Source organism: Meriones unguiculatus, chromosome 7 (assembly GCF_030254825.1).
Source record: "Meriones unguiculatus strain TT.TT164.6M chromosome 7, Bangor_MerUng_6.1, whole genome shotgun sequence".
NCBI classification, from domain to species: Eukaryota; Metazoa; Chordata; class Mammalia; order Rodentia; family Muridae; genus Meriones; species Meriones unguiculatus.
In genome coordinates, this window is record NC_083355.1 from 23663761 (window position 1) to 23690948 (window position 27188).

The window sequence follows — 27188 nt, forward strand, 5'->3', positions numbered from 1 at the left end:
AGGTCTCGACCTGCGTGTGGCCCCTCGAAGCTCCTCTGGGAACCCTCAGACTCTAGGAATGGCTTGAGAACGGCCAGCCATGCTACGAGCTCTTGGGTGTGGTGTCAGCTACCTCCCCATGCTGCTCTCAGCTTTAGCCTCTCTTCCCAGGTTACAGCCTTGGTGGCTGGCTACTCTGAGAGCCTGGCACATCCCCTTTCTCCAGGCCAGGGCTCTGCAGGCCTCAGCCAGCATCCTATTTTTGTCCAGCCTGGTGCTAAAAGACTGCAAAGAGGAGGAAGGGAGGGGAGGATGAACAGGAAGGGGAGGGAGGGAGAGCAGCAGTAACAAGAAGCCTAAAATGCTCCCTGGCTGGCTTTCTTGGAAGTTTAATTCCCAGCCAGCGTTCAACCCTCTCTCTGCCCGTACTTGACTTTAACTGAGAGAACTCAGCCTATCCTAAGCGCTCATGCAAAACTGTCATCCAGACGAGGCCAGCTACCCTGCCAGTGGCACATATCTGTAATCCCAGCACTTGGAAGGCAGAGGCAAGAGACTCAGCCTGGGCTACATAGAGGACTCTCTCAAAAAACAAAACAAAACAACAACAAAAATTCCTGCTTCTGTCTCAGTCCCCATCCGGCCAGGGCCACATTTGTTTTGGGGAGATGCCCACTGGGGCTGGCTGACTGGGCAGGCTTTCTCCTGCCACCTGGACCCGCTGGCCCAATGACAAGCATATACAACAGAGTGCATCCGTCCATGAAACTCTACCGGCAGCCATGCCATACCCACCTCATCCTGCAGGTTGATGTCACTGGGCCCACGGTTGAGCTGCTCCTGCAGGCTGGACACCACAGCATTGTTGCCAGGTACCCGGTAAATGCCAGTGGATTCCAGGCCCCGGGCCTCCACGATACGACAGCAGGCAGCCACGATCAGGGGGACACGCTGGGAGCACAGACAGGAGAGAGGGGTTAGGGATATGGCTGGAAGTTGTAGAGGCTCCTGTGGGAGAGCACAGACGCCAGAGTGCTATTAAGGACACCCAAGGAGATGAAGTCTTCACTGCCGCCCTCTAAGGGTCAGAACTAACAGGAGCCACTGACTCAGAAGGTACAGGCCAGGGTGGGCCTCAGCTCAGCAGGGTCTTCTGCAGGACTCAGGAACCCCCTCTTGGGGTTGGCCAGCCGGCTGTGTGTATGGAGGAGGAGCTGGGGCCACATTCCTGCAGCTGTGGATTCCCTGCCTTGGCCTTCCCTGTGCTGCCTGCTTCCAGCACTGTGGGGACCCACCTGGTTCTCGGTGGCAGGCTGGCACTCCTCCAACCGGATCCCAAATGCCCTCGGGGCAGCTTTCTTGTTCTTCTTGATAATGTTTATACCCCAGGGGGTTTTGGGAGCTGCAACACTGTCTTCTGGGAGGAACAGTGGCAAAGAGATCGAGGATCAGCTGGAGGAGCCCACAAGGGTCCTCCACATTCAACGCCACACCCACACACCAGGACACAGGGACGCCATCAAAGAACCAGGGAGGCTGAAAATTACACCCAGAGAGAAGGACCCCAGGAAGGAGATCATGTCTCCATAAGAGCTGGTGGTGGCCTCAGGGACCAACCTGTGAGGGGGGAGTGTGTTCCACATTTTGGCATGACCAAAGGAAATGTTTGCTATCTGTTTTAGAAAAAGATTCTAGAGATGGCTCAGTGGTTAAGAGCATTGTCTGCTTTTCTAAAGAACCTGAGTTTGATTCCCAGCACCCACATGGCAGCTCACAACTGTCTATAACTCTAGTTCCAAGGGATCTGACACCTTCACAACAATGTACATAAAATAAAGTAAAAAAAATTTTTTTTAAAGAGATTTTAAACAACAAAAAAAATTGTGTGTACCTGAGTTGTGGGGGTGTTGAGGGGTACACACAGACGTCAGAGGTGTCAGATCTCCTGAAGCTAGGCAGTTGTGGGCTCTCAGAACCCAACACCCAACACAGGCCCTCTGGAGCCTCCTAACCCCTGAGTGATCTCTCCAGCCAGGGAGTGCTTCCTAATAGCCCAGACTGTAAAGATGGAGGCTGCCTACAGAGTGGTCCTCTCATTCCCAAAGGACTGGAGCAGACCCCAGAGGGCCACCCAACAAGAATGTTGTGAAAGTAAGTCGGGATCCAGAAGCTTCCAGCCCTGAAGCCTTGAGGCCGCAGAACCTCACAGGCTCACACTTAGGGCAGACACGCACACAGGCAGGCACAATGCCCACAGAGGCACACATCGCACACAGCCCTCCTACCCTTGCTTCCTGCAGCCTGGTCCTGAGTCCTGAGGCCACGGACTGCAGTCTGCTTGAGGAATTCAGTCTTGAGGCCTCCCAGGCCCCGAGAGCCTTTAGGGGAGGAATCAGCTTTGGGCGCAGAGCTATGGCTGCAGAGGGGAAAAAGGAAGGGAAGGAGGTGTCTTCATCTGGCCCAGCACACCACTCCACTGGCCTCCATCCTCTCCAACAGAGACAGCTCCCAACCCCACAGGCCTTCCTCCCCACCACAGGCTGCTCTGGGAGAACAGGCCTTACCTCACTTTGCGATAATCATTAAGCTTCTTGCTGATCAGAGCTTGGTTGGCACAGCCGGGGTCCTGCAGCAGGGAAGGAGAAAAGCGCCACATCAGTGCCCACAGACCAGCACCAGGGCTCCTCCCTGGACCCTGCCTCAGTCTCTCCCCTATCCACCAGGTGGACAGCACAGACCCTGGATGGACAAAGGCCAGGGCTGACCTCCCTGGATAGCTGTGTGACTTTGGGGAAGCGGCCCAACATCTCTGAACCTCAGTCACCATGGCAATAAGCTTAGTGGGGCTGGATAAGACAGCCTCTGGGTTAGGGCGCAGAGCTGTGCAGCCCTCCTCCCGGGCCTGTCAGGTACGGAGGGCCAGTAACTACAGGCGGCCACTACAGTAACTCGGTACCCAGGCTCCCTGCTGTGGACAGAAGACACTATCCTCAGGAGGAGAGGACCCCGCCAGGGAAAAGTCTTGTCCTCAGGGAGAGGGCCATCCAGGGGCTACCTGAGCGGAGCCCAGGCACACTGCCCTCTTGGTGGACGCCAGCCTCCAAGCCCTAGACTGTACCTTCCCCTGCACAGGTGTGTCAAATGACCTCTGCACAGATCAGAGCAGGCCAGCGATTCCCAGGAGGGATGTCTTTTTTTCTTTTTTAAGCTCTCCCCAAATCCCTGCCAAATCACTTGGCCTAACCCCTGCCCCTAACCTGCTGCCAAAGGCTAAGTGAGGTCAGTGTGTCTGCCCTCTGACTCAAGACAGTGCCACACCTGGGCAGGACAGCTCATTCTGCACCCGGTCCATGAAGATTGCCTACTCTGTCCTGACAGAGGCTACAGCTGGCCCCGAGCTGACCTCTCTGGGCCAGAGCTTGCCCAGGGCAGTTCCAACAATAACAGTAATTACTGCCATTACTGCAGTTGGCCACCGGACCCTGAGGACGCCAGCTGCCCTGCAGCCACTGAGTATACCTCTGTCCTCTACCTAAACCCAGATGGGCAGTCCCACGGTGGATTCTTAATAGCATTCTCTAGGAGAGGGAGTGAAGCTCAGAGTGGCCACCCTAGGTCACAACAGCTGAGAGGCAGCCCTGCCCTGCCCTGCCCTGCCCCTGCCTTGCCCTGGTGGCCCGCTGGGCACAAGCCCAGGGCCTCACCTCGCCCTCGGCCCTGCTGTTCTCCCGGATCGCTCTGATCCAGCCCAGCATGTCATCCCGATCCTCAGCCTGAAAGAGATATTCACAGAAGTCAGCGGTGGTCAGCCGGAACACGTGCCTCCTCTTGGTCTCGCTGTAGGAGATGTCCACCAGGCAGGAGCCGATGCAGACGGGCGCCGCCTCGTCCTCACCTGCGCCGGCCGCCGCAGCCCCCGCAGCCGCCGGCCCGGGCTCCCGCCGCTCCTTGCTCAACGAGAGCGAGCGCGCGCGCAGGACGGCATAGACGCGCTTCCACTGGCGCAGGCCGCCGCCCGCTTTCTGCAGAGAGACACAGGATGGAAGAGACAGGGCAGCGGTGAGAGCCAGGCCCGCCACGGGTCGCCTGAGGCTGAGAAGCAGCAGGCCATGGACTGCAGAGACAGACCCCAGCCCGCCCAGCCCCCCCACATGTACCTGCACGGCCTCCAGCCAACCTGTGGTCCCAGTCCAACTGCTCAGACCTCTCTATCACTAAGACCCAGGATGTCAACTCCCTCCTCCTCTGACTACCAGCACTGCCAGACAGAAGGAACAGCTAGCATAAAAAACCTCACCAGTGGGTGTGATGGTGCACACCTTTAATCTCAGCGCTTGGGAGGCAGGGGCAGGCAGATCTCTGTGAGTTCAAGGCCAGCCTGATCTCTGTGAGCTAAAGGTGTGAGCCATCACCGCCTGGTTGAGAAACTTGGAAATAACATCTTACCAAGCCATCCCTTGCACATCACCTCCTGCCTCATGTGTCAACACAACTGTGATGGGCGGGAGCTGCCAACAGTCTCGGGAGGCTGCTCTCCCCAATGCCGCTCCTTCAAGACTCCACTAAGGGTGCCCTGCCTGGAAGCCATGCTCGGGGTCACCTGGGTTCATCATTGGCATCACAGCCAATGGCTGCTCTCAGCCCTTGCCTCACTGATCCATGATCCCTGACATCATGCCTCTCTTTCCCTCACTCTGTAGACCAGGCTGGCCTTGAACTCACAGAGACCCACCCGCCTCTGCCTCCCCAGTGCTAGGACTAAAGGCATCATGTCAGCCTCTCCTTCCCTTGCAGGCACACATTCTGGGGTTCCTCTCAATCTCTGGCTTTCTCTACAGAGTGAGTTGCAGGACAGCTTGGGTTACACAGAGAAATCCTGTCTCAAAAAAAGGGTGGGGGATGGCTCAGTGGTTAAGAGCACCATCTGCTTTTTCAAAGGACCCAGGTTCAATTCCCAGCACCCACATGGCAGTTCACAACTGTCTGTAACGCCAGTTCCAAGGGATCTGACACCTTCACACTAATGCACATAAAATAAAAATTATAAAAAATTTAAAAAGAGGGTCATGTGCTCTTAACCACTAAGCCATGTCCCCAGCCCCAACCTGTAGCTCCTTCCTTACCCAGAGTGAACCGCCACTTTGAGACATTTGTCTGGAGACACTGTGGAAGGGAAAGGTGTACCCAGCAGGGACTAGCCCAGGATGACAAGAGCCGTCCACCTGACAGCACAGCATTAGTCCTGGTCTAACAGGCAACAGAGGAGGAAGGAGGCCTTTCAGAATGAGGCCCGAGCCCTCCTCACCGTGCACACCTCCTGAAGGGACACAGTGCACAGCTGTGGTTTAACACTGTCTGCTGATGGCAACTCCCAACCGTACAGCTCCAGCCTGAGGGAGGCACCAGCCCAGTCTTGAACGGCTCCAGGCCAGCTCAGCAACACCCCCACCCCTGCCTGTGACTTGCATTAGCATGGGTAGGGCCCATGCTCCCTGCTCACTGTTGTGCGTGCATGGGTCTCTGCCTTCAAACCTGTTCTCCACCCTCGTGCCTTTCCCGGCTCGGTCAATCCACCCAGTTGCCCCGAAACCTGGGAGTTGCCCTTGACAGCTAGCTCATCAGAAATCATCTCTCCTGCTCCCAGAATGTCACCTGCCCAGACCTGGGTGCCGCTGTCCTGCCCACCTTACTGACCTTTTCACCTGGCGGCAGCACCGACCTTCCCTGCCCCCTTCCCTTTGGCCCTCTAGGCAGCAGCCCCACAGTCAAGGAAAAGAACTTACCTCTCCTTTGGTTGGCCCCTTGAACCAAACAGAAGGTCCTGAAGTCCCATGCTGGCCCTCTCCAATGCCCCTCCCTGCTTCCTCTGTCTTGTCAAGCCACCAGGCTCTTGCCTACCAGTGACTGCCACAGCCTTCCTTTCTTAGGGCCTGGGCACTACTGTTTCTTCTCCTGTGGCCTGTCTCCTCCTACCCCTTATTTATTTTTTATGCGGGGGGGGGGGGGATGTGGGTGTGCCGTGGCATGTCAGTGAAAGTCAAAGGACAATTCGAAGGAATGAGTTTCCTACCCCACCATGTGGGTCCCAGGGATCAAGCTCAGGTCAACAGGCTTGGCAGCAAGCACCCTTGCCTGCTGAGCCATTTAGTCATCCCTCTCCTCTTTTTCTTCTCTCTCTCTCTCTCTCTTTTCCTTGAGTTGTTTTAGAGACTGACTCAGAGCTTGTCCATGTCAGGTAAGTCTTTGACACTGAGCTCCTAGCCCTGTCTATCGTAAAACTCACTCTGTAGACCAGGCTGGCCTCAAACTCAGAGATCCACCACCTGCCTCTGCTTCCGGAGTGCTGGGATCAAAGGCGTGCACCATCACGCCTGGCTGTACTTGGGTAGATCCCAAGCTATGAGCCTAGCATACCATCACAGAGCTGCTGGGCCAAGACAGTGCCGACTGGACAGGCCTGACGTTAATGTAATCGGTTGGACGCCTGCTTCAGGAGAATGGCTGTCAGCATGAGGTGGCCCCAAAGGCTCCTCTGAGACTAACCGAGCTGGATAAACCTTGAGTAAGTCAAGTTTTTCCTGGCATCAATGTCCCTGCTAATTAATGAACGAGATGTTGGTATAATGTTCTTGTGGAATATATACACCCTGTTCATCCAAATGCTGATTTCTCTACCCAACTACCTGGTTTCAATCCAGACATTGCATTGTGATGCTTATTCTAAGCATCACCTGTCTCAAGGTTGTGTAAACATGCCGCCATTTGTTCTCTGTATTGTCAATAAAACAATCAGCCACAATGCTGAGCAATGGAGAGAATCAGGTCCTGGTTTGGAGCAGAGGAGAAAGAAGCAGGTGGGAGGAGAGATCCCAGAGGAGAGGACCAGGAAGCATCAGGAGAAACGTACTGGACCTAAGATATGACTAAAAAGCAAGTGTAATGTGAGAGATCTGAATGGGAAGAAGCTATGTGGGCTTGGAGGTATAGGATGGAGTAACTGTTGCCCAGCATTGTGGTCTAGGTTAATTAAATAAATCCTAGTCTCTGTGTGGTGATTTGGGTAAACAGCTGGTTTAGGAGTAACCGAAGCTTAACTGAAAGATAAATCAAGGGGCTGGAGAGATGGCTCAGTGGTTAAGAGCACTGTCTGCTCTTCCAAAGAACCTGGGTTCAATTCCCAGCACCCACATGGCAGCTCACAACTGTCTATAACCCCAATTCCAAGGGATCTGACACCTTCACACTAATGCACATAAAATTAAATTGTTTTTAAAAAGATGAATCAATATTAAATATTAATAACCATCAACAATGAGAGCTAAGCAGCAAGCTGCCATGGGCATGTCCCTCAAAGAGCACCACATGCACGTGCCCATCCTCTGGAGGAGGCTGAGGATGGGAGAGGGAGGCTGGGACTGCTGGGGTACATGAGAGGAGGCCACAAAGCCGGACCCCACCCAGAGCTGGGGTCAAAGGCTGACTTCAGGACACTTCTTTCAGTTCTCAGGCAAGGCACCAGGTAAACAAGTGACATTGGATTTTGGCCAGCAAGAGAGTGGAGCCCTTCTACTTTAGAACTGGTCAGTGGGCCAAGGAGCCAGGGCCTTATCCCTGCCCAGAAAACATTGAAACTGGGGCCAGGCTCCCTGGAGACACGTCACCAAGACAGTTCTCCACCATGGGCTTAGAGGATGCTGTCCACACCAGGCTCTGCTTGTACACAGCCACCTGGTCCTGGTCCACCCTGCTTGGAGTGACTGCCATCTTCCTGGGTCTTTTTAGCTTTCTGGCCAGCCATACCTTCCCAGTTCCCACTTCCTGTTAAGACTCTGTTGTGTCGAACACCTTTAATCCCAGCACAAGGGGGCAGAGACAGGCAGATCTCTGAGTTCAAGGCCAGTCTGGTCTACAGAGTGAGTTTCAGGACAGCCAGGGCTACACAGAAAAACCCCTTCTTGGAAAAACAAAATAAAACTCTAGCTCTTGGAACACCCCCTCCGGAGGGGGTGTTCCTATAATCTCAGCATCCAAATGCTGAGGCAGGAGGATTGCAAATTCATAGCCAGCTGGAGCTGCATAGTGAAAGCCTGTCCTTAAAAAATAATCTCTCATCCAGGATCAGTGAAACACGCCTGTAATCCCAGCACTCGGAAGGTGGAATCGGGCAGATCTCTGAGTTCAAGGCCAGCCTGGTACTCACAGAGACAGCCAAGGCTACCCAGAGAAACCATGTCTCAAAAAAAAAAAAAAAAAAAAGGAGGAGGGGAGCTGGAGAGATGGCTCAGTGGTTAAGAGCACTAGCTGCTCTTCCAAAGGTCCCTGGTTCAATTCCCAGCACCCACATGGCAATTTACAACTGTCTATAACTCCAGTTCTATGGATTCTGACACCTTCATTCCAATGCACAGAAAATAAAATTAAATAAATTATATATATATATATAAAAAAAAAGGAGAGAGCACATCTGCTGAGTCCTTGTCGCCTCCTTCTCCCTGAGGCCACACAGGTGCTTGTGCACACCTGATGGATACCGTGACTCTTGGGTGGGACTCCCTGTCCACCAGACCGACGTGCTTCCTCTCACAGGACCTCAGCCAAAGAACGGTAGGATCACACAGCTTCTTCTCCCCCCCACACCTTCTCCTCAGATGGCCAGAGGCTCAAGGGAGATTCTCCCCTGCCAGCCAAGCCAGGAGCCAGGAACCTGGGCCTGTCCTCTACCTTCCTCAGCCCCAGGGGCATCAGCCAACCTTTTTCCCGGAAGTTCTTATAAACAGCTCCTGGTCCCATCCCAGGGCCTTGGTCACGTAGACAATGGCAGTGACATGAACTCCTTCTGGCACTCTCCTGTCACACAGCTCCCTGTTCTACCCTGTATCCCAGGGCAGGAAGGTTCCCTGGATACCAGGACTCCCACTTCACCTTCTCCTACCTGCCTGGGCAACCTGGCTGCTGGCACACTCCTCTGCGCCTCCCTCCAGCCCTTAGTGAGGGGACCTCCCCCAGAATACTCCCTCCCACAGACCCCCACAGGCTTCATGTCTCCAGGACATCCTAAGCCCACCCTGCTGAGCCTCTGAAGCCCGGTGCTGACAGCAGGCACATGCCATTGAGGAGCAGTCAGAACTATCTCTGGGGTCATCAACCCCGGGAATAGGACAGGGCAAGCTGCCTCCCTCGCCTAAGTCCCTAGAAGCTCAACAGCCCCTCAGGAGCAGGAGGCTTTGTGTCCATGAACTCCAGTGCTCCCCGGCCTACAGAACCTACACTTCGCCCCTCTTGAGCCCTTATAGCTCAGGGGACTCAGTGTGCTCCTGAAGCCATAGGCACGCAACGTGTGGCTGTGCCGGGATTCAAAGTCTCACTATTCCAAAGTTCATGCCTTCCAGGCGCCACCCCTAGAGGCACAGGCTCCGTAACCATGAATTTAACCAAACATGGGTCAGAAGCACTCAGGAGAGGGCCCTGCGTCTGTACTGAGGGTCCAGATGTTCTTCCCTTCCTCATTCCATAAATGTAACAACTATTTACACAGCATTGCATAGCATGAGGCAACATAAGTCATCCAGAGATGACATACAGTGCATGGGAGGATTTCGTAAGCCGCACACAGATACTGATCTGCTTTATGTAAGGGACCTGAGTGTCCGGGAATGTCTGGTACCCACGAGGCTTCTGGAGCCATCCCCCCAGAGACACTGAGGGACGCGTGTAATGGCAGTGAGGCGGAAGAGCTCAGCCCCCAAGTGCCAAGCTCTGTGGGACCCCAGCCTCGCTTTCCCCCCATCTTTCTGCAATGCTAAGAATGAAACCCAGGCCCTTCCATAAGTCAGGCAAGAGTTCGTTAGGCACAGCCCCCCCAAAAAACAACACTAGTTTTGTTTTTTTTTTCTCATGTGTGCATGTGCGTGTGTGTGGCATGGCTGGGACTTGAAACCATGCCCTCACGCCTGCTGGGCAAACATGCGAGGCCAAGAGTCTGCATCCCCCAGCCCTTGTTTCAGTTTATTTTAGTAAGTTGACAAGGCTGTCCTTGAACTCACTCTGTAGCCTAGAGAGGTCATGAACTGTCCATCTCCTGTCTCCAGCCTCCCCAAAAGCTTGGATTACAGACTAGTCTCACACAACCTAGTATGGTACATACACCCTTGTTCAGACCGTGTCTTTTAAAATACTTAGCAGCAGATTCCGAAAAACATTAGTCAGCTCTCCTTGTCCACACTGAGTCACAGGCACTAGGGATGGAACCCTAGAGAAACAAGCCATGCCATCAAGAATTAAGGCCATAGCCGGGCACAGTGGCACACACCTGTAATCCCAGTGCTGTAATGTTTAGAATCACACCAGCATTCAGGGAGGCAGACGCAGGAGGATCCCTGTGAGTTCGAGGCCAGCCTGGTCAACAAAGCAAGTTCAGGGCAGCCAAGGCTACACAGGGAAACCCTGTCTTGAAAAAAAACAACAAAAACAAAACAAAAGAATCAAGGCCTGGTTTTTCTGAACTACCCTGCCTCCTTTTTCTCCCTCTCTCTAGCCCAGGGCTCTAAGCCTGGGACTCAAGCTCATGCCTGAAAAATCAGACCCCCACCTTCTCTTCTGAACCCTGTTTGTCCCTTCCTGCCCCCTCCTTACACACTCAAGCAGGCACTTGTCTCTCACCTGGGTCCTGTGGTTGCTTTAAATGGTCTCCTTCCTCCAGGGCATCTCTCACTAAATCACCCCGGGAAGCCACATGAGTACTTGAAAGATCTAGCTCTAAAAGCCCCAAGGGTTTCAGCTGCCTTTAAGCTAAGCCTGCGCCCTGAGGACCTCACAGGGCTCTGAGAGAACTGGCCTCCACTTCCCTCTTGGGCCTCAGCATCACCTAGGCCTTGCTCCTTTACCATAAGGCCCTACGGTCACTCAGGATCACTGAAGAATGGTTTGGTCAGGATTCCAAACATAGCTTGCTGTGTCCTCCCAAAGCAGGAGCACCTCTCCGTTAACCTCCTTTTCGGGGTTCAGTAAATCCCCTCCCCCCAGAAGCTCTTCTTGACAGCTAACCTTGATTCCTCAGGCTATGGCCTAAGGTGGGTTTTTTCCGTTGGCTCCAGAGGCTTCAGGGCAGGTATAGGAGGACCTGGAAAGTTCTCCCAGAGTCTGTGTTCAGCTCAGCCGCCTTCCTCAGGCCACCTTACCTTCCCCTTCTTGGTGAGGATCTGCTTATAAGACAACCAGCCTTCTCTCTTGATGTCACTGAAGGCTGCATCTGAGAGGTCAGAGGTGGAGTGTCGCTTAGAGGGGGCATCAGCATCTTCAGACGTGCCCCAGCTATCTAGAGACTGTCGGGAGAAAACATGAGGCAGTTTAGGGGGGCTCCCATAATACCAGCATCTCAGGAACCCCATGGACCACTGGCAGCCACACGGGCCTGTCGCATGTCTGAGCTGTACCCTGATGTGCTGTGTGACCTCATGGGCCTTGCTTGTCCTCTCTGGACTGTTTGTGTTGAGGTCATGAGACCTCATGAAGAAGCCAGAAAGGAGGAAAGCTCGACCTGCCAGAGGAACTTGTGCCTCACCACGCTGGAAAAGCCAATCCGGGCCTTCCTTCAGCTTTACAGCCTCCAGCGAATTGAGGAAACAGGAGAAGCGACTGTGGCAATAAGGAGTTAAGTAAACAGGGGAAGTGGAAACATCAACAAAGACCAAGAAGTGATGAGGCAGGTATCAGGCCCACCAGGAGCTAAACAGGAAGTGATGGTGTCAACAGGAATCCAGCCTCAGAGCGGGCACATCTAGGAGACTTCAGTAAGCTGAGGAAGTGATAAAGGGGAGCCAGGTGGCCATGTCCTAAAGGTGCTAAGCTAACAAAACACTCATGTGCGTGAGGAGGAAAAGTGCATAAACTACCAAAAGGAGTCAGAAACAGCAGGCATGGGGGTGAGGCTTCAGAGCAAGCCTCAGGGGGCCCGATGACAGCAGCCGTGCAGTGCTTCCAGCACTTAGGAGGCTGAAGCCTGAAGACCTCAAGTTTGAGGCCAGCCTGGGTTAAACCCTGTCTTCAAGGTCTATCTAGACCTTGTCCTAAGAAACCAAGGTCCAGAAAGATGGCTCAGTGGTTAAGAGCACTGGCTGCTCTTGTGGAGGATCCAGGTTCAGTTCCCAGCACCCACATGGCAGATCCCAGGGGATCTGTGACTCCATCTGTGACTCCAGGCCCAGGGGATCCAACGCCTTTTCCTGACCTCCACAGCAGTATGCATGAGCACAATGCACACACATATGTACAGGCAAAACACTCATATACAGCCGGGTGTGGAGGCCCACGCCAGTAATCCCAGCACTTAGAGATTACAGAGTCAAGTGGATCTTTGTGAGTTCAAGGCCAGCTGGTCTACAAAGAACCTGATAGAACAGCTACACACAGAAACCCTGTCTCAGAGGGAAAAAAAAACCACTCATACATATGAAATGAAATAAATAAATCTAAAACTAAATTAAGAAAAAGAATCTGGAAAGACCCATACTGTGAAGGTAAAAAGCACCTATAGGTCCAGCTCCAAGAGGAAATCTAGAGCTGGAAGCAAGGTGAAGTGACACATGCCTTTAATCCCAGCACCGGGAGGCAGAAGCTTGCAGATCTCTGAGTTCAAAGCCAACCTGGTCTACAGAGTAAGGTCAGCCAGGGCTACATAGTAAAACCCTGTCTCAAAAGAAACAATAACAACAAAAAGAGTTGGAGATATTGCCCAGAGCTAGAGCTCGTGCCTACCACACTTGAGCCCTTGGTTCCATTCCCAGCATTGGCGGGGGTGGAGGGGGGAGAGGGAGAGAGAGACTGTTCTGTGATTTGGGACTTTCCAGGTTCACACACACACACACACACACACACACACGAACGCACGTGCTTTTGCTAGCTTACCCCATCAGTGAAGAAGCTCCTCAGCATTCGTAGGCTGGGCACACGGTTGGGAAGGCGCCTGGGGAGCAAGGACTGAAGGTTAGATTCTCATCACCCACCCAGACCCATGGCCCAACCTAGGAGAACAGAAACCACCCCGCCCCAGGCCAGACGGGGCCTCACCGGAGCACTCGGCCCTCATCCCGGAAGGTGTTGAGCCCATCATCACAGGACTTGGAGCGCTCCGTGGTGATGGCCAGCAGGTAGGAGGAACGGCGGCCTGCCTTGATGCTGCCTGAGAAGGTGCCCACATGAGGCCGCGGGGTTAGCAAAGAGCAAGCAAGTTGGGAGTTACACTAGGAGCCCTCCCATGGGGACCCAGAACAAGCAAAAAACATTTGGAAGCAAACAGACATTGGGCCAAAGATACACAAAAACCGGGCAGCAGAGGAGGGGGGAGACACAGGATAGAGATACTCACTGCAATCCTGGGAGTAATGGCGGCTGAGGGCAAAGGTGAAGGTTGGTGAGGATGGGCTTGTGCCCAGGACAGGGGCTGAGTTCATGGCACTGGAGACCACTGCGGAGGCAGGGACATGCTTGGCCTGGAGGTCAATGCTGGGGCTGGTGGGCTCATCTGCCAGCAGAGAAATGAAGGTGTGAAGAACACAGGTCACGCTGTCTCGACACCCTGGTCTTACCGGGGTTTGGGCGCACAGACGGCAAACCCTCACTAGGGCATTTCTGGCAACAGGCCCACGACCCCCTAGACAGTGATCAGGGAGTATCTCCTCTTAGCAGGAGCTGGGCCTCCCGATGCATCATGGACACTGAGGACCACGCCACCCCCCTTGGAGTGGCCTCCTAGTCTATCAGGTTGGTGGCTTCTGAGACAAGCACCTCAGTGTCTTCATCTTAGATGGGGAAGCACCTGACAGAGGCTGAACTGGGATTTCCTGAAACAGGGCTAGACCTCCAACACAGGCTGCTAATGGCATCGCACCACCCTGCCTAAGCTTCTTCCTAGTTCCCAGGATGCTCCCGGATCTTAGGCCCAATACCATAATCTTGTACTCTAGGCTTTCTCCACAGCCCCTAGACCCAGCCCAGCCTAGCTTGCTTCCTCACAACGCTAACATTTTCCTTGTTCATTTTGCAGTCCCATCCCCGATATGGAGGTGAGGCACCATCCTCTGGACAAGCCAGCAAGCTGGGGAGCACCCTCACCTCTCTGCCGTCTTGCCTGCCCCCGCCCTACAGGCAGCCATCACAGCCTCCTCTGTTCCTAGGGTGAAGTCCAAGCTTGGTCTTGGACAGGAAAAGACCAAGGGCCTGGAAGAGCATTCTGCCTCTCCTGCCACAGGCTCTGCGTATTCCCATCTTTTCTCTTTGAACATTCTTCCTCAGACTACTTCGAATTCTTTTTAGCCAAATGTTTTTCCAACATTTTCCCAGTGCCGACCACACCCATGTAGGCCACAGAGCCTGTCCTCATCCACAGAGGCTGTCCCATGCACTTTCTGTCTGACCACCCATCCCCCAGGTAAGCCTGAAGCCCAGCACAGCACCTGATGCAAACATCTGTGGAGGAGTGTAGGATGGGAAAAATAGATGGAAACAAAAAACAAAAAAAAAAACAAAGAATGAAAGACACAAAGAAAGGGTGGAAGATAGAATAGGAGGAAGGAAGGAAAGAGAAGAGTTAAGAATGAATAAATAAATGGAACAAATGACAGGACAAATGAATGAACAAAGGAAGGAAAAAAGGGAAGAAGGATGGATGAAGGAAGAAGGGAGGAAGGAAAGAAAAACTGGATGGAAAGATGGACAGAAGAATAGATAAATGGGAGATAGGATGAAAGAAAGAATGGCTGAAGAATGGACAAACAGATGAACAGATAGAGAACCCAGGTGATGCTGTTGGCACACAGCCCAGAGTCTAGGGCACAGTAGATGGGAAGATGGGACCCAGAAGGACAGAGACTGGGATCTTTAGCTGCTTGTAAGCCCGCTCACCAATGAAGGGGATAGAAGCCAGAGAGTCTTCCGGAGTGGCCAAAGGAGCCACCTTCCTGCCTGGGCGTTCCCCTCTGGCCTCTGGTTCTGGGGACTCATCACCAAATCCAAGGTTCATCTGCCTTGCAGGGGTTAGCTGGACCTTGCGACCCGTCGGAGGCTTCTGCCTCAGGACCACCTCGTCACGGTGATCCTCTGCAGGAGGCTCTGGGGCTCGCGTGCTAGGATCTGGCCGGACGACCCTAGGTGGTTCGGAGGCCTCGGGTGGGAATGATGCAGGAGACTGTGCCAAGATGAAGGTGGGAAGTCCCCCAAAAGGTGAGTCCCGGAAGGAGGGCGCGTGCAGGAGACCAGTTCGGCGCTGGAATGATGGGCTATAGCTCCGATAGCCAATGTACCCGATGTCATCCAGGCCCTGCAGGCCCGATGGGGGAGGGGCCTGGGACCCTGGCAGGTCCCGAGAAGGGCAAGCAGAGGTGCGGGCAGATGAACGCTGGGAAGCCCAACCACAGCGTTCAAGGCGAGGTGACACCAGCGCTCCTGGCCCCAGTGCTTCAGCAGAGCGGGTAGCCCTGCTCAGGTAGTCATCTGAGCGAGCTCGGTGCCAACCCTCCTGGCCCAGCTGGCTCAAGGCATCCTGGGAGGTGGAGCAGGGCCATGGGTGGTGGGTAGTCACATCCTCCAACCGGTCCTGGGAGGCACTACGGGCCCGAGGTGGCATGGCGGGGCACCGTCTCTCCCCCGCCCTGCGGGGTATCTGATTTGACATCCAGTGTGACAGAGCCTGCTGGCACTCCAGTCTGCTGGGAAGCACCCGGCTGCCAGGCTCTGGGAAGGCACGGGGCGTCCGGGACTCTGAAGGGAGGTGGGGAAAGGCACCAGGGCTGGGGCGGGGCTGGCTCATCCCCAACGAAGAGTTGTCCAGGTGGGCACGGGTGGCAGATGGGACACGGGACCCTGGGTCACTCCAGGCAGCAGGACTCCGCGACTCCGTGGGTAGTGCTGGGATGGGCTCAGGCACCATAGTGGCCCAGGCAGGGGCCCGGGTTGGCGGGGCATAGGTCTTCCGTGGGTAGCAGAGTGGAGGTGGTTCTGGGATGCTTCGGGCCTCTCCAGAATACGGCTCGTTGCCCTTCAGGTAGGCATCCTGGGAGTAGGCCTGGCCAGAAACACAGAGGCATAAAAGTATGACCAGACTGTATTTAGAGGACAGACACGAGACAGCCCTAGGATACCAAGGTCCTCAGAAGGGAATGGAAGGGAGATGATTAAGTAAGGGCATCCTGAGTGGATGAGGGTGTGCTCCACAGAGAGTCCCGGGGAGGACAAAGAAATCAGAATCTCTCTGTCTCTCTGTCTCTGTTGCTCTCTCGCTCTCAAAATAGTCAGATTTTTCTGAGACTTTTAAAACAAGGACAGCCTTTAGCCACAAACATTCCAACATCTGCTTGCTTGGGTCCTCCCCCATCCTGTCTGCTGGTTCCTACTGTTTCTTTATGCCCAATGATGCCCACAGCCCCTGGAGTACAGCGAAGAAATCTGTCAAGGTAGTAGAAGACAGTAGAAAGCTGGCTAAGGGGTGTGCCCAGGGAGGGGTGGTCTGAGGGTGGGCGGAGGCTGGAAGAGCCCACAGTGCCTTCAGCATGAGGAGGTGTGAGTCACGGCCCAGGGCCTGGGCCTTGGGATGGCCACTTCTTGCTCTCCAGAAGCCAGCTCAGAGGAGGGGCTCAACAGGCTAAGGAGCCTTGGGCCACCTTCTGCCACCCCTAGGCCAGGAATTTGGCACTGGCTCCCGAAGCTGACGCTGCATTGCTGAGGAGTGACAGGGTTGGTGCCCAGGCTCAGCCAAAAAAGGAGGCAGCCCCCAGGGACAGCAGCCTTGTGGCCCTGGCCCAGCCCAGCACCGACTGGGTGAGCTGAGGGGGCCTGTCTCGGCGAAGGGTGGGAGGGTGAGCCCAGACATACACACATCCTCCACCACATCACAGAGAAACAGCAAGATACACACCCTGAGAGAGACACACACACACAGCACACACAATGAGATACACAAATAACTACCCCTCCGCTCCCAACACAAATATCATGTGACAAGGACCAGCTAACCACACCCCCGCACGCTCGGGGCCCCTCCAGCCTAGCACACTGGGCCAGCAGCACATACCTCTCGGTCCTGCCATCCTGCCGGCTACTGGGGCCCTGAGCATCACGGTGGCGGAGGCAGCATCCCGCCAGCCCGTTCCTGCCCCCCTGCTGCCTCTCGCCACAGCCCCTGGCCCGCTGGTTTGGGTCCCTCAGTCCCCTCAGTCAGCCCTCCGTGAAGCTCCCCCTCTCCCCCACCCGGCTCTCTTTCGGCTGCCCGGCGGTAGGAGGAGGGAGGATGGGTGTGGAGGGGACTTGCCGCGTCGCTGTGGCGTCAGCAGCCGCCGCCGCCCGATTGGCCTCCAGCCTCGGCTCCCAACCACAGGAATGCCTGCGCCCCACCCTCCGGCGGACTGGAGATGGCGGGGTGGTGGAAGCTCCCAGATGTTGACATCTGGGCCTGCCAGCCCACTTAGGCCTAGGTCTGGCAGAGTTCAAGGCTGCTGCCCTCGCTATCCCTTGCCCCCGGAGAGCTGGACTGAGCCAGGGCGCCCCAGGGTCATGCCCTTTACTCTCTCACGACTGGCAAGGACCCAAGTCTGGTGTGCAGGCAAGCTCTTTAAGGCCTGGGGTGAGCCATCCACCTCCTAAGCCTCCGTTCTTTCCTCTTCGTCTCCAGGAAGAGCAAGGGGACATTTGAGGTCAGAAATGGAGGTTCCCAGGGAGGCATCAAGCCAAGTGTGGCCCTGTCATTACAGTGACACAGACACAACCAAAGCCAGCATGGCAGCTCTGGGCTTGGCCCTCAGCCATCCTCCGAGGGGCAGCGACCTAAGGGCAAGCAAGCTGGCATCTGGATAGGATCCATGAGACCAAGAACAGGGAGGGCACTAGGCAAAGGGGAGCATTCGAGGCTCCAGACACAGGGCTCTGGGCTTGCTTCACACGGCACACCCTCTCAAAGGGTTTTATGCTCTGGGTGTGCAGAGACACTGGGAGCCATGTGTGACGAATTTATACCTTGTGTATGAACTTAGGATCCTGTGATATCACAAAGCTTGGATGCCCGAGAGGGGCCAGAGCACGCTTCGACATTTTCGGGCAGCACTGCATGCGGTAACACGGCACTGTGTGTTTCTGTCACAGCTGCACAGGATCCAGATGTGTGCAGCATTCGTGCTATGAGGCAGAGGTGCAGGTGACACTGCTGTGCAGTCTTGCTGGAGAACGGACCGCGGTGACACAGAGATAGGGAGAGGGTCTGCGAACCTACACCTGCAACACTGTGTGTTTGCTATGGAGCTCAGCTGTACAGCGCTGTGCATGCTCCAGTGTCCCGATATGTACTAAATGTTACCCATGACCGTGGGATGCGTTGAAGGGTAGTGTTTGGTGTGTGCACGCATGGACACACCTGCAAGAGCCATGTTCCCCCAGGCTCAGTGGGGGGTGGGGGACAGGTATCTCTCACAGGAGCAGACAAGAACATGCCAGGCTGGCAGGGCCCGCTGGGCCACCCTCTTTTCAGATACCCTGGCAGGAATCCTGCCTGCCAGGACCAGCACCTCCTCTCCTCCTCACACACAGCAGCTTGAATGAAGCAACAAGCAGCCCCAGCCCAGGGATGGGCCTGGAAGCCCCGGTTGAGCAATGTCAGGCTACTTCCTCCTCTTTTCTCCCACAGGGGCCCAGAAGACCGCGCTGGGCCTGGGGCCTCCATGCAGACCGAAGGACTCACCAGCTGGAGGATGTCCTCATCCTTGGGCATGATGGAAAGTTCCAGGGTGTCATCACTGCAGAAAAGGGAGAGGGTCAACAAAGGCGACAGGTCTGGGGAGAGGGATCCCCCAGGCCAGAGAGAGGGGAGCCCACATGTTGCCTTAGAAGGAGGAAGGGCAGGTACTCACCTGTTCTGGATCAGGCCTATGACCTGGGAGTAGGACTTCCCGATGACGCTCTCCCCATTCACCTTCACCAGCCGGTCTCCTAGAGGCAAGGGGTGGGATCACGTGTGAGAGGCCGAAGCACGGGGTAGCGTGTCCCCTGCAGCAAGCATGAATGACAGCGAGGGGACAGGAACTTCCCCAGCATCTGGGTTCAAGAACCCCAACCCAGTTAAAAGGAACAGGGGCCCCAGAGGAGGGTTAAACAAGGTCACCTGCAGGCTCACCTGTGCGGAGCCCCGCCCTATGGGCCGGGCCACCATCCTTCACATTCTTCACAAAGATGGTGTCCATGGGCTCCAGGCGGTGCCGGGGGGAGGGTCCTGGTGGGCATCAGCCGGGTTAGCTGGGGGGTCACACCCATGCACAGCTACACACACAGGGGACACACGCTCAGGAGGATCACACACAGGCACAAGCGTGCAATGACCCACACATCCAAAGGACCTGTGCCCACAGCCAGGCAAGGGACCACACCAGGAGAAGGACTCCACCGGGGACACAGAGAGAGCTGCCCAGCACCAGGAGCTGAGTCCCTGTCCTGTGCAGTGTGTGTGGACTCACACAGCTCTTGCCCTTCCGGAGTTCGAGGTCAAGCAGATGTCACACACAAGTCACAAGACAAACAAAAGGGTCCCCTACAAAAGAGGTCCCTACAGGGCTGACAAGCTGGTTCAATGAGAAAAGGCGCTTTCATGAAAGCCTGATGGTCTCAGTTCAATCCCTGAAACCCACATAAAGGTGAAAGGAGAGAGCTAACTCCCACCAAGGCGTCCTCTGCCTGCTACACACTTTGCATGGCACAGGCGCACTATGGCACTAGCCCTAGCACACACAAACAAGGTTTAAAAGAGCCCCCTGTCTGGGCTGGAGAGATGGACCAGAGGTTAGGAGCACTGGCTTCTCCTGTGCAGGGCCTGGGTTTGGTTCCCAGGATCCGTGTGGCAGCTCACAACTAACTGCCTGTAACTCCCATTCCTGGGGATCTGACACCTTCTTCCAACACACTCCAGCCTCTGGCACACACACGACGCACATACATTCATATACAATCAAACATAAAACATTTTCTTACAAATATTGCACTTATCAAGTCCTGAAGATGCAAGCTAGGGAGACCTCACATATACGGAGAGATCTCACAGGGCCAGAGAGACACCCAGAACACTCATGTCTCCCACCCGTCTTCCTTCTCCTGGGTCAGGGACTCCAAGCAGAAGCCTGAGAATTCTGGGATGGACACAGGATGGATACTAACTCCGTCACTTGCCAACAAGACTCCCCTGCTGGAACCTGTGCTAGGAGAGTGGGCTCCACCTTTCATGGCATGAGAACTCAGGAGGACCATGTCCCCAAGGCTGCCCACACACAGGGGCAGGGCAGGAAAGCTACCTGTTTGGGGAGCCTGAGAGCCAGGAGAGGAGACAATAAGGTGACTTAGGCTCGCATTTTAAAGACAGGCCTTAGGGTCCCACTATTCCTATCAGGGCTTCACTGACTCTGGCCATAAGGTGAGTCATGCTCAGTACACAGCAACCCTGATCCACAACCTACACTTTGTTCTGAGAGAAAGTAGAGAGACGGGGGAGGGGGGACCAGATGGGGATCTGTCACTCAGAGGACTCAGTATCAGATGGCTGTGGGAGGGGCAGGCCCATAGGAAGGCAAGGGGAAAATGTGAAGGGAGAATAGAGAATGAAGAGGAGATGCCTGGAGCTAGCTAGCCAGGAACAGAGAAAGGAGAAAGGCCAGACAGGGACAAGAAAAGGGTGGGGCCCACTGGGGTGCAGGAGAGAAACTAAAGCCCAGCCCAGCCCCTGCTCCACCCCCTTACCTCCTCCTCGGCCTCGGCCTCCATTCTCTTCCTCCTGCAGAGAAAGGAGAGATGGGTGTGGCAACTGTTCAGCCCTCAGCAGCATCAGCAGCACGCAGCACCTGGGCAGCCCTGCTGAGTCCCCCAACCCCACCCCAGACCCTTATCTCTTCCCAAGTAGCCAACAGCATAGAGATGCAAGAGCTGTCGGAGGAGTCCCTGTCACACCCTGTCTATCGTAGACCTGCTGATCCCACTCGCTAGCATCCCAGGTTTCCAAGAACATCCAATCCACCAAGAACCCATGCCCTCAGCCCCTAGAGAGCGTGCAGGCCAAGGAAGAAGGTCCTCAACACCCACGCCGAGGACCCCGGCAAAGATAAGCAGCCTGACAAGTGTAAACAGGGCTATCTCTCAGAGAATGGGCTGGGAGGCCCGATTAGGGCGGAGGAGGGCGCACACGCACACTTAGGGCTGGATGTGCTGAGCTGACAACAGCAGGCGACACAAGTCAGACTAAAAGCATTCTGGTCTAAAAGGAAAGACGAGGGGCCAGGAAGGAGGGGGCCAGGAAAGGTTCTTTGATAAGCAGAACTGGGTGTCGGGCAAGGGGCAGGATTCTAGCAGCTAGTTACAGGGGTGAGGAAGAGCTGCTAGGAGGTCCAGGGATCCTGGATCCTGGGGAGGGGAGGGGAGGGGGTCCTGGCTTTGGAGAAGAACCCTACGAAGGTCAGAGACAGGCTGAGCCGGCAGGTGTTGCATTTCAGAGTTGACCAGACCTTCAGGGTCATCTTATCCAGACGCTCAGCAGTAGAACCAGGGCCCAAACTCAGAACTCACTGGCAGTCCAGCCCAGCCAGGGTGGGCCAGGGAGGTTGCTGAGTGCTGTTGAAACCTGGCCCTCTGCCGTTTCCCGTGGGAGGTGCATGCCCACTAATGTGAGCTGACAGCACGGACAGCGGGTGGCAGGGACAGACAGATGCATTTGGACGGCTAAGCTCACCGCAGGCTCCCAGGCAGAGAACTCTGGCCTTCTCCTGCCTTAGGACAGGAGCTTCTCCCAGACTGCGGCAGGTTCTAGAAAGGGAGAAAGCAACCCTGGCTTGTCTTGCCCAGAGTTGGCCAGTGACCCATGAGATGAAGAGTCCTCCGCTAGACCACAGCCCCTGTCACTCCACTCCTCCACAGTGTCCTGAGAAAAGGTGGCAGGAACTAGAAAGAAGGAAAGGAAGGACCAGGGCTGTCAGGAGGGAAGGGGCTCGCTGGCATCCTTAGTCATGATGCCACACTTCCATGCTTAGGCACAGCCACAGCCAATGACAGTGACGATCCTGAGATCAAAGATTCATACGCCTGTGAAAGCCACAAAGCACATGACAGACATGGACACACACACACACACACACACACACACACACACACACACACGCGCGCGCGCACACTTCTGCACAGGTGCAGAGACATACAAAGAAACCTAAATTTTGGGTGGTGTGACAGGTGGGGTCAAGGTCCCTAAGCAAGAATCCCAGCCATGAGAGAAGGAGAAAGAGGGGTTCATTGGCTCTAATAGAAATATGTCTCGTCTGGAGCCCAGTATGCTGCCTGGACACCCTCCTGTCCTCGACGCTCTTTGCTTTCGGGGACTCTGTCCCTTGGCTGGTGATCCTGTGCCGGCCTGAGGAGTTCTGGGACTCTGACTCGAAGAGCTGTATTAGGGATGGAGAGACTCTTAGGGATCAAGGAGGATCCCTAAAGAGGAGCCCCCGGGAGAAACTGAGTAACAGAGGGGTGGGATGGCTCTGAACCCATAGCGACCCAGTCCACAGCAAAACAGACGGAGTCAGGACTAAGACCTGGGAGCCCTTGGACCCCTCCCCCAGGACTCTTCCCAAAAACTAAGCTGGGGTCCCTGACTCCTCAGCCTGGGCACAGGAAGAGCTGACCCAGATCAAGAATCAGTGGACAAGTGAACAAGGAGCCCCAGGAGGCCCGGTTCCCCAAGATGATCAGTCCCTTTGCAGAGCCAAGAAAAGGTATGGAACGTGTCCACAGCCACGGAGCAAGTGCCTTAGGCTCAGCCGGCACAGCTCTCCTCAGACTGCAGCAGAAGGGAGCCTGGCTGGGCCCCTGCAGGGATTCCTCTGACAGGGGTCTAGGATAGACCAACTAGCCTCCCGCTCCCATCAGGCTTCCCTCAGAGTGGCCGGGCACGCACGCGGGGCATACCTTCAGGCTGCAGTGCACGGCTGACTCGGGCGGGTACACGATGAAGTGGCGCAGGGTGAAACCAAAGCCATCCTGGACATTCTTGCGCAGCCGCAGGGTCCTCGGGCCCTGCCAGGGGAGGGGGCGCCCGGAGGAGCACCCATCTCGTGGGCCCAGTGGAAGCTGCAGGAGCACAGAAGAGTGAGCAGGCGCCCGCAGAGGCAGCGGAACTCAACAGGGAGTGCCAGCACCCACAGCCATGAGGCCCAGGTGCCTTCTGGGCCCTGACCCCTTCACCATACCCTTCCTCTGTCACTCCCCAGAGCCAGAAAGCGTCTTCCCTCGGAATTTTCCCTTCAGTCTCCTCATGACACCTTTGCCCCCCTGGAAGCTGAGCCACATGCTCTATGCGCCAGACACTGACCACACAGCTTTTCTACACAGGAAGTTATGCATACAACTCTTACACATCCCCACACATACGCTAACATACATGAACACACAACTTATGCTTACAGAAGATGCCACAAACACAGGCATACATATCAATGCGCATACATAAGCTGGGCAGTGGTAGCTTAATCCCGGCGCTTAGGAGGTAGAGAACAGCCTGATCTACAGAGGGAGTTCCAGGACAGCCAGGGCTGTCTGACAGACAGACAGAGAAATCCTGTCTCAAAAACCCAAAATTAAATAAATTAGTGATAAAAAATAAAAATAGCAAACGTGCACACAGACTCACAGAACCATACGAATACACTATGCAGGCACTTTGGAGCAGGCACAGGTGCACACAACCAACCTAGCATACACACATGTGCACAGCACAGAGGCACAGCTCTGCACATCCTAGCACACAAATGCACCCTCTGGGAATGGATCAAAAGCCCCAACTGGACATCAGGCCACTAAAGGGACTTGCTGAGGTTGCAAAGCTCGGCCCAAAGGCCAGGCTGGTTCACCGGAAAGGCAGATGGGAGATACTGCGTTCTGTCCAACCTGCTGGAACGGTTGGGGTTCCGCTAGATGACATGGCAGGCTATCCAAAGAAGGGAAGAGGGGCCGTATAGGACCATATCTTGGGCAGGTGGCAAGAGATGACGGACAGAGAAGACTGCCTCAAGGCCCACAGCCTTTAGGCAGCCTGAGGTAGCACTTGATTCTGACCCAAAGCCCTCAGGAAGCCAAAAGCTTCCCACCAGCTCCTTCAATGGGCTCCCACCTCTTGCCCCTCCTTGGCCCTGGCAGGAAGCTGAAGAAGAGACAGAAGGCCGGGGCTGGTATGGACAGTGAAAGTCCATCAGACCTGGGCTGTAAGGAGCTCCCATTGGATGGGAAAGCTGCCCTCCTGGGAAGTGGAGAAAGTTTACAAACACCTGCCGGGACAGGGGTGCTGAGAGGCCAGTCTGAGAAGCTGCCCGCCTCTGCTCACCTAGTCAACAGAGGGACAGCATGCCAGGGTGCACAGCCAGGAGGCTTGGCCACCACCCCGCAGGCTCAGGACAGAGAGCAAATCCTGGAATCTCAATAAAGAGAAGAAAAGTGAGACAGACGCAATAGGTTTGCTGACTGTAGTCTCAGAGAACAGAACCAGGTGGAGGACACAAAACAGCTGAATGAGGCTCCAGAAAAGGAGACATTCCACACAGTGTGAAAAAAAAAAAATATAAGGGGTTGTGAGCTCTCCATCCCCAGAAGGGCCCAAACAAGACCTAGACTGCTCCTGGTCCCCGTCCTTAGCAGGAACCCAGCAATGCCCTCTCAGTTGCACTCTGGCCTCTTCCATGAGCTCCACATTCGTGGGGTCCAAGGAGCCCCGACAACGTTCCCTGGAAATTCCTTGCAATCTGAACACACCCCTCCCAATTTCCTATTTCTGATGACTGGAAGAATGATCTCACAGGTCCCCAGTGCCTCCCCCAAGAAGCCCCTGCTCCCCCTTTCGCGTGGGCTGCCCTCCTTCCCACTCCCACCCATGCTCAGAGCTGAGGGTGTTTGCAGGGCCCATTGTTTTGCTGGTGTCCTGGATTAAGGTTTAAGCCACCAGCTGCCCCAGTGATGAGAAGAGACTGGGACAGGTCCCCACATGTTCCCTTCCCCTCCCCCTACACACACATCCTGCCTAGAGCTGCCAGCTGCCTGGGGGTGCCACTCCCTGAGGGGACCTGCCTGTAATCCAGGACAGTGGGGATGCAGTCCTCGCAAGGGTCGCCCCTCCCTAGAGCATGGCAGCCCCCCCCTTCTTACTTATCTCTGTCTCTCCACTTCCTCTGTTCTTTCCTTCCAGGTCCAGTCCCCCACCCCTTCCAATTAGTCTCTTGAGAATGTCAGTAATGCCCCTGCTACAGCCACCACACCCCTATCAGCAGAGGAGACACCACAGCCCCCGTCGGAGCTGGCTGACTCCCTCTCTTGTGGGAAGGTCTTCCAGACCCAGCCTCAATCCTTCACGTTACCTTACATGCAGGCTTCTGCTCCTCCCCTCTGACCCGGGACAGCACTGAGTCTAGCTCTCCTCCAGACGGGGAGAGAGGGACAAGGTACCGAAACAGAGAGATCCAGCATTGAGAACTAGGAAGGCCAAGAAGTACAACTCAGCGCCCCTAACTCTTGTCTCTGTGACACAGGCACACGGGACAGAGAAGGGCTGCAGGCATTGCTGATGAAACCCTACTGGCTGAAACCTATTTGCAAACACTCTCGCCCTCATGTCTGAAAACAAAGAGACATCCAGAAACACCAACTCTTACTGAAGGAGGGCCTGCGGCCCGGGGAACACATGGGGCAGAGGTGGGCACTCGATGGGTTGGCAGAATCAGTACTTACCCCCCACACCCCAACCCACTCCGGCATAAAGAGGTCATCGCAGAGAACGCAGTATTGAAGCTGGGCACGGTGCCCACTGTGACTCACGCCTACCAGCCTGGCAGATCCCGAACATCAGAAACACTGCCCCCAGCCCGGCTACTGCCCGCCCTGGGAATCACCTACTGCCTGCTTGGGGGCCTCTCTGTCACCTCAACTTCCTCTGACCACTAGGAAACCCTTATGTGCCTCTGTGACCGTGTCCCTGCTGATAGGAGAGAAGACAGGAAAACGGAGTGGCGCCCACTGCTTGGGTTAGTAACCCTACGCCTAGCTCTCACTGGGTTTCTGCCAGCCCCCGCGCTCCAGGATCCCTAGACATGACAGCGACTCCTCCAGTCATCAGCCTCCTCCATTCCATCCTTCCATCGCCGGTAAACCAGGAGGGCCGAGCCCACAGATGCCATTACTCAGACCCGAGGTTCCATCTGGCACCGCTGGGAAAGCTCCCACACAAACGCTGCCACCTCACCCTGACTCTCAACATCCTCAACTGCAAGGATGTCCGTCTGGGAATGCCGAACGCTGTCAGCTAGAGAGTGGGTAACCCGATTGCCCACAGCCCCTGACGTCCAGCTCTCGCCCGGCTCCAAAGCTGTTGCTCACCCTGGCCGGACGCAGAGCCGGCGCGCGGCGGTCGCTGTGGCTCAGACAGGGCAGCCAGAGACAGCGCGGCTCGGGGGCACTGCAGTCCACGCCGACGGCGCGCTCCCAGCGCCAGCCCCGGACGCCCGCGCGCTCCACGCGCCACACGGCGCTGCCCGCCAGCGCGGCCTGCGGGGACCCCCGAGCGCGGCCACCGTCGCGGCCCCAGCGAGCCCCGGGCCTGGCTTCCGGAGCGGGACGCGCGGTGCGGGGCTCCGCGGCTGGGCGCCGGACGGGGGGCGTCCTCGGACCCCCGCGCAGCAGCCGGAGCCCAGGGGTCCCAGCCCGCCCCCCAGAGCCGCGGGCACGCGGCCCCGAGGCCCCGAGGGGGCGGCCGGCCCGCGCAGACGGCGGCAGGACGGCTGGAGAGGGGCCGCGCCTCCCGCGCCGCCCGGGTGAAGGCGCCCGCTGGAGCGGGACAGGGACAAGCCGGCGAGTCGCTGGGACAGACACCTCCCCCTCCGGGGCGGCCCCAGCGCCGCGCCAGCCCACCCTCCGCCCCACGCCAGAGGTTTGCAGCGGTCCCAGCTCAGGCACAGCACACACCGACGACACCATCCAAACACAGCGACTCACACAGCCGCGGGATCACACTGTGGCCCATTAGTTTCAGACGCCGGGCAGAGACATGTTCTAGCTGCGCGCCTCACACATACGGCCGGGCACCCCGCCACTTGTCCCGCACACACCCCTCACAGACCCTCAGTGCGAGTGTGATATATATATACATATCCGTGGCATATATCACCCTCCCCTTT

At 55.9% G+C, this 27188-nt stretch overlaps 1 protein-coding gene across 7 annotated transcripts in view; it reads right to left on the minus strand.

Annotated features, from left to right (window-relative positions):
* Arhgap23 (Rho GTPase activating protein 23) overlaps positions 1 to 27188 on the minus strand; it is a 93483-nt gene that overhangs the window by 32118 nt on the left and 34177 nt on the right. For 2 of the 7 annotated variants that reach the window (XM_060386848.1, XM_021646831.2), the window contains exons 2-16: positions 22942 to 23103; positions 20737 to 20770; positions 19130 to 19225; positions 18867 to 18945; positions 18698 to 18752; positions 14878 to 16036; positions 13343 to 13498; positions 13045 to 13156; positions 12883 to 12940; positions 11157 to 11300; positions 3684 to 4001; positions 2544 to 2605; positions 2265 to 2395; positions 1275 to 1396; positions 775 to 930 (exon numbers count right to left, since the gene is read on the minus strand). In XM_060386848.1, coding sequence (XP_060242831.1) covers positions 775 to 930; positions 1275 to 1396; positions 2265 to 2395; positions 2544 to 2605; positions 3684 to 4001; positions 11157 to 11300; positions 12883 to 12940; positions 13045 to 13156; positions 13343 to 13498; positions 14878 to 16036; positions 18698 to 18752; positions 18867 to 18945; positions 19130 to 19225; positions 20737 to 20770; positions 22942 to 23103 — 2844 coding nt within the window. Of the gene's footprint in view, positions 1 to 774; positions 931 to 1274; positions 1397 to 2264; positions 2396 to 2543; positions 2606 to 3683; positions 4002 to 11156; positions 11301 to 12882; positions 12941 to 13044; positions 13157 to 13342; positions 13499 to 14877; positions 16037 to 17041; positions 17235 to 18697; positions 18753 to 18866; positions 18946 to 19129; positions 19226 to 20736; positions 20771 to 21555; positions 22422 to 22941; positions 23104 to 26391; positions 26600 to 27188 lie in introns of those variants that run through there. The other 5 variants (XM_060386846.1, XM_021646835.2, XM_060386847.1 and 2 more) reach the window with 5 other exon arrangements.